We start from the raw sequence: 18,693 nt of genomic DNA on the forward strand, positions 1-18,693 counted from the left end.
AAGTTTTCTAGAAAACCAAATGCCAAAATGTGTTAACTTACTTTTCACCTATGTAAAGATCCATCATGTGAATATGCAGTTAAACCAGCTTCTCTGCATACCCAAAACAGCACATTCACCAATATTACAGTTATATCGTGATAGCATTGTATTGCTCAGCATTGTACCTAATGCCTTTAATGTTTGCATTTTTGGACTGCAACGTGCCAGTGGTTCTAGGAAAGTTTGGAGTATTCATTGAGGCAGGGTAAACCTGCCTTGTTCCTCTAAACTCCTCAAATGTAGAAGAGATGACTGTTGGTAAAGGTGGTTTTCACCTTATTAGAGTCTCTGAACCAATTTGAAAAAAATTGTCACAGCTCTCAAAAGTATGTAAAGAGGACTTTGGGAAAAACCATTCCACTAAATCAAAAGCCTTATCTTCATCTATCATGCTTGTAGAATTTGTAATATCGCTAGTTCTAGCGTCATTCCTTGAATTAGTAAATTCCTTAATGTTTTCACTGCCTCGCCACTTCTTTATAAAGCCAAAGACGTTAGGGCATATTGTATTTTTGAGGGAGCTCTCCTTTCATGATTTGTGTGCCTGCCATAAGGTATTGTTAAGGTATTCATCTGTGTGTAACAACTCTAGTGATATGGCATATGGAATGGGCATGTCAAGGCTGACATTATTCAGGAACATTGCATTTGCACCCCCACAGTGCTGCTAGCAGTGCATATAAGATACTACCACTAATCCTCCTTTCTAATGCTGTGATGAGATAAATAAATATAGCAACTTTAGCAGTCCTAGCACGTTAAGGAAAATGGAAAAATCACACATTCATCAAATTTTGTAACAGGTAGGTCTGAGCATTAAGGGCGCAGAACACATTCTGAGATAGGTGAAATCACCATGACATATTCAAATGGAGTCTTTAATGAAATTGTCTCATCAATAAATAGATGTTTTCCATATAATTATGCCACCCAGTACAGTAATCATATTAGTACCAAACACGAGTTTTTACAATGGGACTTAAAAATGAGTCAGGTGATGTGGGAAATAAATGAGAATACAATCATACTAGAACTCATGTTCATATACTGTTAGCCAGCACGTAACAGATGCACACATGTGTAGTAGATTGTTTTCTTTATTATAAAAATTGTTATCGGTTGAAGACTTTCATAAGACTGGTGGTCCCATTTTCTCTTCAAAGGCACCTGTACAATGAAATGGGCGAAACAGCAGCATCGTTTTGGGATTACAAGGTCTTTGGCCGATGTTAAATGGATTCAGGCTGTAAAAAAAGAACAAATGGATTGGTCAGAAAATACGCATTACATCACTGACCAGGCACGACCAGTGGTTTTGTCTGAGAGGTTCATACATGACTGTTTTACATATTATTGATACCATGTGTCTGGCACATGTTGTCACAATGTTTTCAATTTATAGTGATTTCTCTAGTCATTGTAATAGATCCACCAATCCAAGATTAACACATGCCCACCAGGGGTAATTGAGCCATGAGATATGTGAATCCGGATGTGAACTAGTAGCTGCACTGCCCTTAGATCTCCCAAGGCGTAATGTCCCTGTGACAATGCCTTTATCTGGTCATGCCTTATGTTCTAACCTCTTCCGACCCTTCCCCTCTGCTCTCTCACCTCACTCAGCAAAGCACTGAATGCTGTTTCCGATAACCTCTACAATCTTGCTTGATCTACACCTACCTAATCTCCTCACCTCCAAGTTGGATGGCTATGCTTGAAGAAGCAGTACATTCTCAAATGTCTTATCCTAATCACTAACTGTGTCCAGTACACATGGGTGGGACTTTGCAGGCTTTTCAGGAGGTTTGATCATACTGGTTTGAGACTTGCTTCCAAATAAAGGCTGGCGAGTTTCCAATGTCGATTATCATTTTTTAGAGTTTTTTTTTATCCATTTTTAATGGTCTTTCCAAACCCGCAGGTCTGCCTTCCTTCAGGCTTCTTTCACAGCTTGATACCTGATTACGAGCAGCTTCTTTGATTTACAGGATAGTGACATAATAGGATTCTTCTCCTCTACACCTTCTCACAAGCTCATGTTTGGGCACTGGTTCCTCATCTTGAAGTGTTGCACTGCTATTCAGTGAATGTTTTAGAATAATTGCATGTGTATAATTTCCTTCATATTAACTCGTGTTACTCTTATGTAAGATTGAAGCAAATGTCTATATGTCAAACATTTGGTCTTTCAAATGTTGATTCACAATGAAGCTACAACACATGTGTTCTGGTTGCCAGGTCCATGCTGGAAATAGACCAAGTTAAGACTTTGCTAGGACACCTAAAATTGCAATTAGCTGGTTAAGGCTATCCTTACATGGTAATGCCCACATCACCAACTAAGTAATGCTAGCGCCCATAGTAGCTGCTAACACAAATGCAGATACTTTATCCATTAGAAGTCAATCGAAATTTCAAAACTACATTTGAATTATTCACACAGAATGAATTGAAAAAACCCACAAGACAGCAGTTATACAATGTCAAACACACTGATGAAGTGTGAGTACTCAAAACAGAAGTAGACAAGCAGAATTATATCATGAATACATAATTCAAAATATGAAAATTGCTACTTTTGAATATGTAATTGTTTTCTCGGAAAACCCAAACACTTTAAACCACATCACACATACAAATGTATCACACTACAGAAGTCATACTCACAAGCTCACTGTGACTATCCCGACCTCAGAAGTGGCTGTAATTAACTCCACAAAAAAGCATTACTGCATTCAGTAATGATCTCAAGTGATCATATACAATTCTCATTGAGTCCGATAGGACTCCAAAATGCAGAATAACTGAAGGACCTGCAAGATTCACATCAAGCGGAACCTTCAAGGTCCTGTACGCTTAATGCATGCAGTAACAGAATGATAATGTGTCCAAAATCGCAATCAGGTGAAAGGGGGTTAAAGAGAGAGTGAGAGAGGAAGAGAGTGCATAGACAGAGAGAGAGAGCTAGAAAGAGAGTGCAGAGTGAGAGGGAAAGAGAGGGAGAGAGAATTCTAGATCAGCATATGGCACGATGGTCATAGCTAGTTAATATTGTTTTGCTCTGTCCACTCTTCAAGCAATCAGGTAACATGAACACAATAATTGTAATAAAATATAGCATATTTTAAGCAATTACTGTTGAGTTTTTGTATTACAATATCATCAACACAGAAGTATTTTGTGTAGTTGAAATGAAAATAGATAGAGCATGGCCTTAATACCCAACAATATGTATATGTTCCACTATCTATTAATTGGGAGGCTTGGAGAGAAGCACCGCTATCTAGGATATAACTGCAGAACCATAACACATATAACATAGGCCCGTGCAGAAGGCTAATGCTCACATCTCCATAGTTTTAATATTAACATCCTCTGTGTTGATCTTTTCACTTGGTTGAAATGCTAATCATGTAGCTGTATTTGTTATGTCATTTGATGTGTGCCTCTGTAACCTTGTGGGACTAGGTGTGCCATCAGCTGTGTTGTTGAGCCCAGTTCTTTTTTTATTGTTTTTGTAAATCTCATTCCAGCTGGCGGTACATGTTGAAGTGTTGTCTAGGTTTTTCGGGTTGATTTTGAATCTCCTTGTAGAAGGAAGATAACCTGTAAAGTCTGCATCTGTGCCAGACAAGGTCACTTAATGACATGTCTTCAGAACCTTTTTGGGTTGGATTATTATTCTGAGGTACTTAATTTGATGTTGGGTATTGCATTTCCATTAACAGATGTCTGGAGCAAGTTGGGGTGGCGTGAATAATTCTCCATGTTGCAAACTAAGTGTTGCATATGCTTGGGGTTTTTCTCCTCTACTATTCTGGTAATGAGAATGCACCAGAGACTAAACACTTGAAATTGGGATATGGCTGCACGCTAAGTGTTAACATTAACTGCATAGACTGGCTTACATTGGATGCAGGCCAGTAAGTAAAAAAACCTGGCATGTTTACTTTACCCTAATACACAGTAACTGTGCATCAAGGGAAAAGCAAAGACAATTGTTATTATGTGGCTAGACTGGCCTAGATTCAATGTAGTCCAGCCTATCTATGTAATAACATTTCACTTGCCAGGTAAATAACGTGTCATGTTTGCTTTACCCATGATGCACAGTAACTGTCTGTGTTCTTCAATGTAGAAAAACAAAAGAGGTGATGGATGGAAAGTTTAGAATTAATCTTAACCGCTGGCATGTCTCTGGGCAACCCTCCAGACCACTGTTCTTCACCTGCCAAGCCATTAAAGAAAGGGGAAAGACCAGATGCAAATCAAGCTTGGTCCCACCCCAAAAGGTGCAGTCCAGCCCAAACTACAAGGTCACATCCCTGCTGCACGAGGCTACAAGCATCTCCAGACATGTTTCAGCCTCATTGGGCCTCATCAGTGAGGAGTAGCTTGGGTCTCTAGGCCCAGTAGGCATGGGTTCCACATCTGGTCATACTCGTCCCACTTAAGGTGACTAAAGCAAAACAAAAGAGGTGATGGCTGGAAGGTTTGGATTTAATCATAACCTCAGGCATCACTCTGGGCAACCCTCCAGACCATCATTCTACACCTGCAAAACTATTACAGAAAGAGGAAAGACAATATTCAAATCAGCTACCAGACCCAGCATGGGGCGAGTGGGAAGGACCAAACCACTGCCTGACCCACTTCTGGTTGTGAAGTGGACATGAGGCTCAACCAGATTGAGGGGGAAACTACTGTATCTCTCTGGGTGAAAAAGGGGTTCCTGGCTTGGACACCTAGTAGTGCTTGAGACCCAAAGATGTATCAACAGCGCTCTCATACCCAAACGGGTGGCACCCAATAAACCCATATGTTCACCAACATCACAATTAGAATTCCCTCGGGCCAAGCTGAGGAGATTATGGAACCTAGTGAATCCATGGGGAAAGATGCAATAACCCCCCCATGGTCCCACCCACGACCATTGCCCTCCTCTATCAAAAGACATTGCCAATTTAAACCTGCTGATGGAGGAGCCTAAAACACCCTGTGCCACTAATGCCAACAAGGCACCTGCAAGTGGGGAAGGAGCGGTCGTCTGTAATTTGGCCCTATGAAACAGGGATGTCCCATCGGGGGATCTGGTGCATGGCAGTACAGAGGCCCAAGAAACTGAGAAAGATAAAAATATGGATAGTAGCACTACCCCCAGCAAGAGTGCAGGGGATTCCTCTGAAGGCCTGAGACAATTAATGATAATGGAAGATCTGGGGGAAATTAAAACTCTAGTTAAAGCTGTGCCTGGCAAAATTGAAACTTTGATAAATACTGTCTTGGACCCGGAACACACTTTTTCTAATAAGTATGACATGGCCACACATTGTTAGATGTGCAACTGTGCAGTGAAATCTCAATCCAGAACCGTTGCTGGAGGGAATTAATCCATCAGAGCTACCACCAACAAAACAAGGCCGGGCCGCCCGTCCCAGACACAGAAGATTGCAGTTCACAACCCAGTATACCCGAGGATTATCTGCTTACCTGAAATCTGACCTGTCAGGTTGTACAACTATAGCCGGGGTAAATGTGCCATAAGCAGAGATGCCTTGTCACCCATAAAAACATGAACAGGCCGGTAAAATGACACCAAAGAACCGGATTGACACAGCAATCACTGCAGTAATAGACACATTTGTGCAAGTAAATCCATACAGGAGGCCTTCACAGCACATAACAAATCACATAACATCCTACATATGGGACCTTTGAGAGCCGATGCAAGGTCATTTCATAAGAACCCTATGGATAAGGGCACATGTATGAAAAATGAATGTAGGGTATTCATGTGTAACCTCCCAGCACTATCTAGGGGGCAATTCGAAAAGGATTCACTCATCAACAAACTAATACAATGAATTAGAAGCACCAGGGGCTTTGCCTCATTGATCAGAGAAGACATCATTTAATGTACCAGAGTGCAGATGCCACTGGGAAACACAGACTACATCCATCTAATCTTGAGGAGCAAATTATTGGCTGATGGGCTCTTGTCAATTGAATCATGCCCAATGGTTCTAAGACACCATACGATCAACTATTCTGAAAAGTATAAATAGCGGAGGCTCCTTGGGGCAGCAGAGAGCACCACCCAGCCAAGAACAAGCAGATTGTGGCTTAGAATAAGTGGATTGACTTACACCTCCCCAGAACATACTAGAACACCAGCATCTAAGGACATTAAAATTATTTCATGGAACATTGCAGGAGTGATCAAATATATGGTTGACCCGAGCTGGAGACACTTCATTCTGGGATTGAACCTAATATGCTTGCAGGAAACATGGGCATCCAAGCCCTACAAGGGTACTCTGCCTACATGACCAAAGGGACTAAGGGTGCAAGAGGACGCCCAAGTGGGGAAATGTTGACCTGGGTCAATTCATTGCTTAGTTGGGTAGCTGACCAAGTACCTACTGGCTCACCTGATTTATAATTCAGTAACTTCACTATGAACAAAGGAGTCAGGGTACATCTGTTTAACATCTATAACCAAACCATGGGGCTTTACCCACTACATAGACTGTTAAGGATGAATGAGCTTATCGTAGCGACAGCTCTACAATAGTAACCCTGGTAGTCAGTGATTTAAATCTCCAGTATGAACCCCTCAGACATGTTGATAATATGTGGGACGATGAAGACGCCAGATGGGGAATTCCACCACTAATGGTGGTCTATCCCCAGAAATCCCACCCATTATCCGTTGGCGTGGTACAACTCCTGAATGATCTTAATCTAAGGGCATGGAACGGCCATTGTGCTGTGGATCAGCCCTCAAAGAACACTTGCTATGGGCATAATGGCTCGAGCCGAATAGACTATGTCATAATTGGAGCTAAAGATTGGCACTTGATTACATTATTCAATGTTTCAGACTGTAGAGAGAGCGATCACAGGCTAATCCTGTGTAGCATCTAACCAGTACTTGGCAAACAGGCCAGTACTGATGTATCACATAGAGCAACCTCTATAGAGATTGGTGGTCACTCGAGAAGTGTGGTTAAGTGGACAGAGGTGATGAACAGAGATTGGGTCTCGGGCAGATAGCTCAGGGGAAACGTGCGCCTTGGAGGCAAGATGACACAGGGCAACGCAGGTTCGATACCCGGGTCTGCGCTTAGAAACCTCTGGGTATTAAGTGTGTTATAAATAACCTATCATATCATATCATTGGTTACCAGACATGTATTCTACAATTATTGGGTATATTGCAGACATCAGTGATCTGGCTAGGGAAACACTTTAAGCATTGGATGAGTATGTAGAGAAGGTTGCAGCCCTACACTCCTCATTTAGCAAACCAGGTACCAAGGTGAAGAATTATGTACAGACCAGCCAGGGCTGGTATGACGAGGAGTGTAATTATGCAAGGAGAACATCTTGGTATGCCTTAAAGAGGGTCCAATTGTAGACACAAAAAACATGAGGCTGTTTAGATGTGTCTATAAAACTACCATTGGGAACAAGAAAACGCTTTTCCACCATGAAAGATGGGAAGCCATGCAGGAGGCATGCAAGGCCAATGACACGCACACCTTTGGAAGCTTATTTTGAAAAAGATAGCAGGCGCCCCTTTCCAGAAAGAACATGCCATGATAACATGTTCTGTGTTTTTTTCCCACTTTGAGAGTTCGCAAGCCATCGCTTTTTGCTCACTGTACCTTTCACAGAAGGGAAATAACCATTTGCATGTCAGTCTTTGTCCCGCCCACATGGGCAATTCCCTTCTGAACAAGAATACCAACAACAACCCCATACACGTGTTTCAGCCTTGTTGGGCCTAATCAGTGAGGTGGAGCTGTGCCTCACTGAGCACAGTGAGCAGGGAGCCCACATCTGGGTTCCCCCAGGTAACTCAGGGTGACCAACCCCAAGTTCCTTGCAAAAAATGTTCAAAAAGGTAGCAGGCGCCCTTCTCCAGAAAGAACATGGCATGATAACCTGCTCTGTGGTATTTTCCCACTTTGAGAGTGCGCAGCCATCGCTTTTTGCTCACTGTACCTTTCACAGATGGGAAATATACATTTGCATATCAGGAAGTCGAGCACCGAAATGCTATGGCAATTCCCTTCTGAACAAGAGTACCAACAGCAACCCCAAACACACGTTACAGCCTTGTTGGGCCTCATCAGTGAGGTGGAGCTTTTGGAAGCTTGCATTGGGCATGGCCCCAGATGCCCCTCACGATCTGCAATGTAGCATTGCACCGAACACTTGATGGGCCCGCTCCATGAACCTGTATAAGGGCTCGGGGGTCCCGAGTAACTCACTGAACTCGGGTGCACAAAATGGGGACCCACTCGGGTATTCCCCAGACGTTGCAGTGACTGTGGAGGAGGTTCAGAAGGCTATTAGTGCCCTTGGGAGAGGCAACAAACCTGTCCCTGACTGAATACCCATAGTCCTCTTTTAAAACAAACTGGTAATATGGGCCACACAAGTTTGTAATGCTGTTATTAAGTCAGGACAAATTCCTGCCACTTGGTGGGAGGCCGTAAACATCCCTATATTAAATAAGAGTTAAAAAGACTGCCTAGAAAATGACCACCCCATCTCTTTGTTAGACGGGGAAGGGAAATTATATGCAAAGGTTATTCTGGAGAGTCTTCAAGAATGGGTTGAGTCAAGAGGAATAATAAACCCAGTTGCATGTGGGATTCCAGCAGGGAATGGGTACCCTCGAGCAGTGCCTGAAGCTTGATATTGTTGTTAAAAAATATACAAGCCTGAGTAACAACAAATTGTATGCTGTGTTTGCTGAGCTAAAAACAGCATTTGACTCTGTGCCTACAAACCAGTTGTGGCAGGTCTTGAATGGCTATAACATTCCTGCAGTTCTACTGTCCACAAAACAGGCTCCATACTCCAACAACAGTGTCTCTGTGTGCTTGGGGATGAGTGGAGAAAATACAGAGAGGTTTGAGGTGCAGGATGGGGTTAGGCAGATTTGCGGGCTGGTGCCACTCCTCTCTTGCATTTATATCAACAGCTTAATAGAAGAGTTTGAGGCCAATTGCATGTACCCCCCAAAGATAGGCAGCTCATGCTTACCGGCCCTGTTTTTTGCAGACAATGCAGCGATGTTATCAGCTACTCCAATTGGCATAAGGCACACTATGGGTGTTTTTTTTCAAAGAAATGTGGCAACCTTCATTTGGAAATCAACAAACGCAAAACTAAAACCCTTGTTTTCAGACACAGAACAGCCAAACATGTAAATGTCCATATAGAGATAGAAGGTGTAATATTGGAGCAGGTTACCACCTATGGGTTTGTGATTTTCTTGGAATGGTTCTTTGTGTGAACATGTATTGAAAGCCACCAAGACCTTGAGCAAACACAGTGGGGGCATTAAGAAATTCTACCAGTCGTATGGGAGGGGTGCTTTGGCCCCTGCCCTTGAATTATATAGACTACAGGCTAGCCCGGGAGCAGTGTACGGTGCAGAAATCCTTGAATTTGCTAAAACAGCAACCATAGGAGTGGCTGAAAACAAATTCCTCAAATCCTTATTGATGAAACCCAATAGTGCACCAAACGCTATATTGCATCTCGAATGTGACTCATGTCATATTGCGTACTCAATAGCAGTCAAACCACTACTTTTTTGGGCCCGTAGATGGACTGCACCCAGGCAACATAAGTTCAAGGAAATTATTATAAATGTTATTGCCTTGGAAGGAAGTCGATCCCCCACCCATGGCTGATGAACATTCAATTCTGGTGCAAGAAGTTGGGTCTTGGGCAGTATTGGGATCAGCCATCCAGTATGACTCCTGATTCTAAGGGAGTGATATAAATGGCCTGTAGATGGAATTGCAGAAGATCAATGGAGGGAGTGTGTGCTAGACTTTCCTGTGGCCAGCAGTATATGCAGGTCAAGGAAGTCTTTGGCTATGAATGATATTTAGATGTTATTACCCCCAGTTAGGCCTAGTCACTATTCTGTGACTTGAGAGCAGGGACACTGCGAGTGGCCTCCTTATTTATTTATTTATTTGTTTGTTTATATAGCGCTAAAGCCCGCAGGCATCAGAGCGCTTCCAAAGAGACAAGACAAAAGATAATAAAGACGGGATAAAGACGTGAACCAGGCCATTGTTTCATAATAATAGGCCATTGTTTCATCATAATAGGGTTGTCGTAATTCCGGAATTATTTGAATAGCAGTGTTTTCAATTTCTTCCTGAACTGAATATAGTTGGATTCAAGTTTCAGTGATATTGGTAGTTCATTCCATATTTTAGTGCTTTTGGTCGGGAAGGCCTTACCTAGGCCGTTTTGCTTTTTCGTTATGGTCATTTGCAGTAAACCTATATTGGAAGATCTAAGACACCTAGATGGCGCCTTAAAGAGAAATTGGAGTTACCGAAACAGCACTGAATGCCTGGCCTGCGGGGCCTCATGTGATCCAGTGTATTGTTCTGCCCCAGATCTAAGGATGTCAGAGCCAAGTATTTAAAGCCAATTTTTTGATTGAAAGACATTCAAAGGGCAGAAGATGCAATTGCAGGAAAAGCAAAGATATTAACCTCATACTTTGTAGCCAAATATCTCCATAGGGCATGGCTGAGAAGTGCGTGTGTGATTCGTAGTAGAGGGGAAAACCATGTATAAATGTAAACATAACCTAGAAATAATATATGCTGTGCAAAAGGTTCAGTCCAACCCAAACTGCTATGAGACATCCCTTCTGCACGTGATCACAAGCATCCCCAGGTATGCTTCAGCCTCATTGGGCATCATTAGTAATATTTTGTTATGCTTTAGTCACTCTTTAGTGGTTTGAATGCTTTAATTTGAAAAGCTCTCTAAACAATGGCGAGTCCCAAAAGAGAAGGTGTTCACTGTATAAGGGAATACTCAAATGACAGTCTGCAAATTGTTGTCCAGTCTTGGCAATAATGTCCAACCATTTTGGGTCTTACTTGTTTGAGAAAAGCGCTATTGAGCAAGGAAGTCCCCCATTTTACAATGCAGGTCTCAAACTTCTCCAACTCAATAAAGCATTTGTTTTGCTTAGCAGACCATATATTTTTGTGAAAAAACTTGCTTCAGGAAGATAAGCTTACGACTAAATATAAATATCAATTTAAGCCAATAATTGTAATGGGCACTTCGGCCTTTAAGAATTTTGGGATTCTCAAAGAACTTAACTCTAATTTTCACTGTACATGTTTCAGTTAGTTGTTGTTCAGACGACTAAGCGTCTTATTTTCTGTCTAGGACTTTCTTCTGATGGTGTGCAATTTCTACTTAATAGTTATGTCTTTGCATGCTTCATCTTGTAGCCTGAAACAAGTCCAAGCATATTTATGTCTTACATTAATGTTGGTAAAGTTGCAGCCAAGCCTGATTTGCAAATGGTCTTTCCCCTTTTCTAACGGCTTTGCAGGTGAAGAAGAGGTTTGACCAGAGCAATGCCAGAGGTTAAGATTAATTCTAAACCTTCAAGCTATCACCTCTTTTGTTTTGCTGTGGTCACCCCGAGTGAAACGGGTATGCCAAGACGTGGCCTAGAGACCCAAGCTACTCCTCACTGATGAGGCTGAAACATGTTTGGGGATGATTGAAGTCTAGTGCAGAAGGAATGTGAACAAGCAGTTCGGGTTGGACTACCCTTTTTGGCTTGGGACCAAGCCTGATTTGCATTTGGTATTTCCACTTTTGTCACGGCTTGGCGGGTGAAGAACAAAGAACGATGGTCTGGAGGATTGCCCACAGGTTAAGATTAATTCTAAACCTTCCAGCCAAACCTTCTCTTTTGTTTTGCTTTCGTTGCATCAAATAAGCGGTGTAAGATCTTAGATCCATCTGCATATATTTTAATTTGACCCTAGAGTTTTTGAGCGCAGATTCCCTTACTCTGCTTATTTTCTTGTATCATAATCGCCTGCGGTTTGATATAGACATTAAATAACCCCTGAGACAATACCCTTTGTGGATATCTCAATTGATAGGAATTAGTTGTGCATATATTTTTGAGTATAGGGATTTAGTTATCTGTCTAGGGAGAAACCCCATTACTGTCCTCAGACAGGGTTGTAGGTCAACTGGTCGAAAACAAAATTATCGAATGACCATTTCATCGAAGTCAAATGGTCGAAAAAAAAAGGTCGATTTTTTACTTTTTTTATTTTTTTTATGACCTTTTTTTTTCGACCATTTGACTTCGATTAAAGGGTCATTCAATCTTTTATTTTCGACCATTTGACCGGACAGCCTCACACCTAGCATAGGGACACTGATACAACCTAGGCAAAGGCTTTCTTTACATGTACTGTTATTATAAACAAAGGGAAAGTATTACTTTGTGCCCAATATATGAATCTCAGGACATGATTGGATAAATGTGTAAATTGTTCACCAGGTATAAACCCTTTCTCATCTTTAAAGATGACTGATCTTAAATGTCTGTCCATAAGGTAATCAGTATTTTGCTCAACATCTTAAACACACATTTAGTAAATTGTAGGATTATTTAGCTTATTAAATAAATCACTAAAATTTAGCAAATAGGCATATATAAACCACATTGCTGGGGTCCTTGCCTAATTTCAGAATCATTGTGCTTTATGGCCTGTTGACATGACACTGGCACATGATTATAATGTCATATTTTATTTAGTTTTGTCAGAATTTGTACCAGGTTTGGAATCAGCCGTTCTATGGGAGGTAGCCAACTTCAGTTTAATGTCTATGAGATCTATGTTTGGATTATTTCTTTGGTTTGTATACTCGGATCGGTACAATCCAAACCATGAGGTTTTGGAGAAGGGAAATAGTGACCATGTCCTCCTAAAATTGACCTGCACCTTAGGTTTGAGGCAACAAAAAGAAAGCTGGCATTTTATGTCTGAGATTTCATCAGGTAGTAATCACTTACATATGAAAGTAGCTGAAGCAGGGCATTTAATTTAAGGCTTCAAGCAGAAGATAACATATGAACATTCCAAAACATACATTTGATCAGAAAATTGTATCGGAAAACAATAGCTGAGGAAGGATCTTTGAGCCATTAATCAGCTTGCAAATGAGCAAAGATGTGAATTATTCAAAAACGGAAACAGAAATACAAGAATTGGCTTGGTTTTTATAAGGCGTAAATCTGCAATCAGCTCTTTTGATTAATGCGGTCACGGAGCATGAATGGGTAAAATTTTATGGAGAGCTTCTTGCGTCGAACCACTCCACTATGCAATTTTTGCCTAATGAAACCGCTAGATCCTGGGTGATCCCTTTCGACTGTTTGGATATGGAGTGTCTGATTAAAAAGACCAATTCATCGGGAGCTCCTGGCCCAAACAGACTTATTTACGATATGATCAAGCAGGCTCCAGAAGTGTGGATACCTTTCTTGGCAAAACTATTCAATTGGATAAATCGTCTGGGCTCCATCCCTGATACATCGAACCTGATGATTGTCGTCCTGATATTCAATAGTGGTAATAAGGCTGATCCTTCGAAATGAAATATCACTCTGTTGTCCTTTTAGATGTATTTGGCAAACGATATGCCTCATTAATTCTTCTTCATCTTCAGAAATGGATGAAAGTATCGAACAGAATTCCTCCTGGTCAATCTGGGTTTGTAAAGGGGGTGGGAACGAACCTCAACTTATTATTTTTTAATTTTTTTAAGTCAAACCTATTTAAACAGCAGACAAACATGTATTAAGCCTTCTTTTTACATGAAAAAGCCGTTCAATAGTGTTGATAGAGCAATTTTATGGAAAAAATTCAAAGCGTGGGATTGTCCACCGGACCTTCTCCTGGCAATGAAAGCTTTATACACTTCCACTAAGGTCTGGATCAGGTTGAATATGCAGGGCAACCTAACTGAAGAGATTCCTCTGTATAAAGGTCTAAAGCAGATATGCTCCTGGCGCTGACCCTCTTTAATTTGTTCCTGTCTGATCTGGCTGATTCCTTAAAGACATCCAAGTTCTTCCATCCTAAGATCAGCAATCAGACCCTAATCTCAAATCCAAATAAAGTAAAACATAAATCATTGGAATCTGATAGGATGGAAATTTGGGTTACCCCTCCATGTTGCATATAAGCCATGAATATGAAAAACGTGGGAAGATTGCTCAATAGCTTGCTAATTAACCTGATAAACATTATAGACAAACATTTATGCAAGTTTGATGGAATCTTTCGCAAACAAAAGACATTCTTGCACGACATGGCCTAATTGATCCTTCGGGATTGGTTTGTCGATTTTGCCACCAACATGGATCCACTGAGTCAACAAGACACTTTATTCCTTTTGTAAGGAACTGAACAGAAAATGAGAATGCTAATTGGCAAAAATGTACTCTAATCATCAATGGGCCAGTTAGCAACAAATATGGCATCGCTGTTTGAGTGGACGCAATACTTCTGAAACTCTAGCTGTAACTTCCTTTTTTAAATCTTTGAATGTAAACAAAGGTTATCGCAACACTAATACTGTACTGGGGACGTCAGTGCTATAGCATGAAATAATTATTTTTGTGTTTTTTAACAAAAATTGTATGTTTTTTTTATTTTAGGGATGAGTAAGAGAATATTTGATTATATAAGATTTGGTGATTTTTAATTATTTGTTTTTTTAATTGTATTGAGCAGTTTAATGTGATTTACATTTGCTTATGTTGATTTCTGACCTTCGTCACTTTCGTTAATTTGTCTTTGTTTGCTCTTGGATGTGGACAATTTGTAAAGGTTATTTAACCAAAAAAAATATTTAAAAAATAATAAAATCAGGATCTAGGTTGGATGCTTTATGCGGACATCCTGGTCCTGACTGGTCAAACCTCTATAGGCCTACAACGCAGATTGCTATTGCTACAGACATACATGAATGAAAATTGATTAGAGATAAACTCTGCTAAAACATATATTTTAATTCTAGGGGCCTTGAGAAATAAACATAAAAGTACCTTTAGACGGCATATAGGCTTGGGTAGCCTATTGAAATTGGATCTAAAAATGAGAATGAAAAATGTTATAGCGCAAGGCTGGGTGATATACAGGAAATACAGGAAATGTTCTATTCATCAGATGTTGATCTTTTACAAATCGAAAGTAGGTCCAACCGTAATTTATGGGGCAGAGGTTTTCCTATGTACTCCTGTGATACTATGGTTTTGTTTTGAGGGATCCTTTTGGAAAGTCATTTTAGGACTACCTCACAGAATTCCAATGACGATAATTAGTTATGCGTTGGGTCTGATATCTTTATTTGCAGGAGTGATCTGGAACACTCTGGCCCTTTACTGCAAATGCATCATGAGGCCCTTCCCCTCCATTATCATATTCCAAGAGAGGAAGTGGTTAGGGGCAATGGGAGCTTGATGACCTATTGGATAACAAGATGTATGTCTATCTTAGAGTACTTGGGAGAGGCCAAGACTCTCTAGGTGTAAACCCAGGAAGAGCTAAAAAAAAGCTAAAAAAAGCTATTGCTGCAGGATTGGTTATCGACGTTAGAAGCCAAAAGCAATATGCAATTATATGATTGTTTGAAGTTCGAAACAAAGGCTTATAATTGTCTCCCTAAATATCTGATTACATTTCTGTGTCGTAGATATAGATACGGCTTTCTGAGATTTCAGATAAATTCTTATCCAACTAAACAAATTTGATCGCTTTATGGAAAATCAGATAAAGATACTAGCTGTGGATTTTGTGGCATAAAGGGAGAGATTGAATCCTTAAAACATGTGACTTTGTTCTGCACGAGCCTTACAACTGTCAGGACCCGATATATAAGGAGATTTATTGAAATTAATAAAACCTATACCGCTGAAGACTGGTGGTCGACATTGATTTTGGGAGAACATTTTTCATTGATCTTCTCCTTGATCAAATTTCTTAGGGAAGTGTGTTTATGTTTCTAGTTTTACTAAGGATATGCCGGAAATTTTCAATTTCTGATATTTTTTGAAGGATTTACATGTAACTGTCTATTGTAACTTCCTGTATTGGATGTTTTCTTTCCTCTTTTCTCTTTCTTTTTGTTTAATTGTTTCTATTTAATGGTATTATTTTAGATAGTTTTAAAATGGAAACAGAATTTCAGAAAAACCCATTCTATTTTATTTTAACCAGAAGAAGGAGTATGATGAGTTACTGACATGGTCAAGGATTTTTATTTAAAATAAAAGTAAAACACCTATCTGTCCCTATCCCTATGAGAGGAAGTCCCTACCTAACAAACTAAAGCATCCAATGCATGTCAAAGTGCAAAGTAAAAGGTCCTCTGTCTAAATCCTAACCAAATACCTGGCCCTGCCACTTCAGAAAAACAAACAAAAAGAAGGCGACCAGGATAAGGCCTCTGCCTGGGACTTCTGTCTGGCCCAAAAATCCAATTCCTCCTCAAAGCAGGTTTTACAAGTTTGTTAATTCTGGATTCCTTTTCTCTGGAAACAGGGTTTTTAGAAAGTTCCTCAAAGTTTTGCTAAGGTTTCTCAAAGTTCTAGCAAAGTTCAGCACTTTCGTACAATTAAAACCTTGACATACTGTTTCCTTCTTCTCTGGAAAAACAAGGTTTCTTTCACATGACTGCACCACTTCCCTCTTGGTGATTGACAGTGAGCTTGTCTTGCACTCGCAGACTCGAACCCTACAGGTTCACACTCCTTCCAATTCTGCACATTTGATTTCAGGTTTCTTGGACTCCCTAAAATCCTCGGACCCGCTATCAGGCTTTCTTGAATATGGCCCAGTACAGTGTCTGCCTGTTTGGGTTTTCCAGGCTACTGTGACCCCTTTGGTTTCTCCAGCATGGACTATTAATGTCTGTTGGTTTCTCAGGGCTTCCCAACACCCTTTTTCCAACTGATAGGTTTACTGAGTCTGTATTAGGGTTGATCTGGTTCTCGTACCCCTTATGGTTTTTCCAGTCATGAATCACCCTGGTCACCCTTCTCCACAGCGTTACCTTCTCAGGGGCTTTTGCTTCCCTTCCCTTGCTCAGCTCGGCAGTCACTGTACTTCATGTGCAGAGCTCAGGCTTCCAAGCTCTCCTCTGCAGTCTGGTGTCGGTGGCGAACGACGGGCTCTAGGCTCACCACAACTTCTCTGTGCTCGGGCAACCAGGTGAGACTGTCGCTCTCCTGTTTCTGTCTCTCTCGTGACTTTGGCTTCCCAGTCGGTCAGGATGCCAGCCTTCCGGCATCTTGCGAGTGCTTTGTTCAATCTCCACGCTACCGTTGGCACTGCGATCTAGCATGCCGCCACCTGTCCAGAAAGTCTTTCCATAACAGGATTGCCTCTGCGTAGGATTTTCTCCTCCAACTGCGTAGGAGTTTCTCAGACTCCCTGATTCAAAGTTCCTCATGGTTTTATGCATGTGAGCACATCCAAAAGGAACATGTCCTTCCTCACTGACTCTGTCATTCAGGTGGAATCCAGCAGTACCTGAAGCCAAAGAGATTGTAGACATTTCATTAATCATTAAATCGAAAACAAGGTTAACAGTCTTTCCGATTTCCATGTAGGCAGAAAGCGTGTTTCCGGATAGGGAGTTTCTTATTGGAATGGGAGTTCTTTTCCCCGAGAGAGGAGTCACTCCCAGTTAGGTCCCACTTGCCCCGACCCCTAGGGAGGGTCTTGCTTGCTTACCTCTCTAGCCTCAAAGGGGGTGGCTCCCCTCTGGTGATAAGGTGTGAATTGTTCAAATTCGGCGCAGCATACAGTTTCTCTATTTTGAGCCTCTGGCGTAAGCTCCCCCCAACAAACGTCTTGATGACTCACATTATCCTTTTCAAGAGGATGGGTGGTCAGGGGCAGAAGTCCAAATATATAGTTCAGTCGTGCAATTAACACAATTTTAACTATATGTACTTGGCCCCAAATGGATAGATTCAGTGACAACTATTTGGAAAAGTCTAGTTGCGTCTTGGACCAAACTATCTCTAAATTATCGTTGGCCAACTCTGCCATATCTCGGCTCATGTATATCCCCAGATATTTAAGGTCGGCTTCCATCCACTGAAACTGGACTGTCTTGAAACAATGCCTGTGTGTGTTAATGTTCAGGGGCATAGCTTTGCGTTTTTCCTAGTTTACTATGTAGCCTGAAAAGGAGGAGAAGTCACGGATCACCCCCAGAAGCTCTGGCACAGGTGTCGGGGTCAGATAATGTCAGCATGCCTTTAGTTCCCTGACTGGGGTCTTAATCCCCTTAATTTGCATGTGTGTCTAATGGCTAGGGATAGTGGTTGCAGTGCCAGCATAGAGAGCAAAGGGGCAAGTCCTGGCTCCTCCCTCTGCGTATGCAGAAATAGTCCAACCTGGAACTCCCATAGCCTACTTTGGCACTCCGCCGATTATAGAGGAGTCCTACATTATTGATGAAATGCCAACCCAAACCAAACTTTTCCAAGGTTTGAAATAAGTAACCCCCACCTTACCCAGACACATGCTTTCTTAGCATCTAAGGAGAGCACTATTTTGGCTCTCTTCTCCTGGCAGATTAAATGCAGTAACAGGTGCTTTTTGTCTCTTACTGATGTGCCTGGGATAAAGCTCACTTGTGTCCCTTTGAACCAGTTTCGTAATAACCTTTTAAAGTCTCAGAGCTAGCACCTTTGCCAATATTTGTATGTCTGTATTAATTAAAATCGGGAGGAAGCTGCCACAGATTAAG

The 18,693-nt window shown here is 41.3% G+C and overlaps 1 protein-coding gene across 1 annotated transcript in view; it reads right to left on the minus strand.

Annotated features, from left to right (window-relative positions):
• Nucleotides 1-1,125: 1,125 nt before the first annotated feature.
• Nucleotides 1,126-18,693, minus strand: part of TM4SF18 (transmembrane 4 L six family member 18) — a 163,712-nt gene continuing 146,144 nt past the window's right edge. Inside the window, exon 5 of the mRNA XM_069620369.1 lies at nt 1,126-1,286. Within this exon, the coding sequence (XP_069476470.1) occupies nt 1,272-1,286 (15 nt within the window). The 3' untranslated portion in view covers nt 1,126-1,271. The remainder of the gene's footprint in view (nt 1,287-18,693) is intronic.

Source organism: Ambystoma mexicanum, chromosome 10 (genome assembly GCF_040938575.1).
Source record: "Ambystoma mexicanum isolate Mex_15411 chromosome 10, UKY_AmexF1_1, whole genome shotgun sequence".
In the NCBI taxonomy this organism is placed as follows: domain Eukaryota; kingdom Metazoa; phylum Chordata; class Amphibia; order Caudata; family Ambystomatidae; genus Ambystoma; species Ambystoma mexicanum.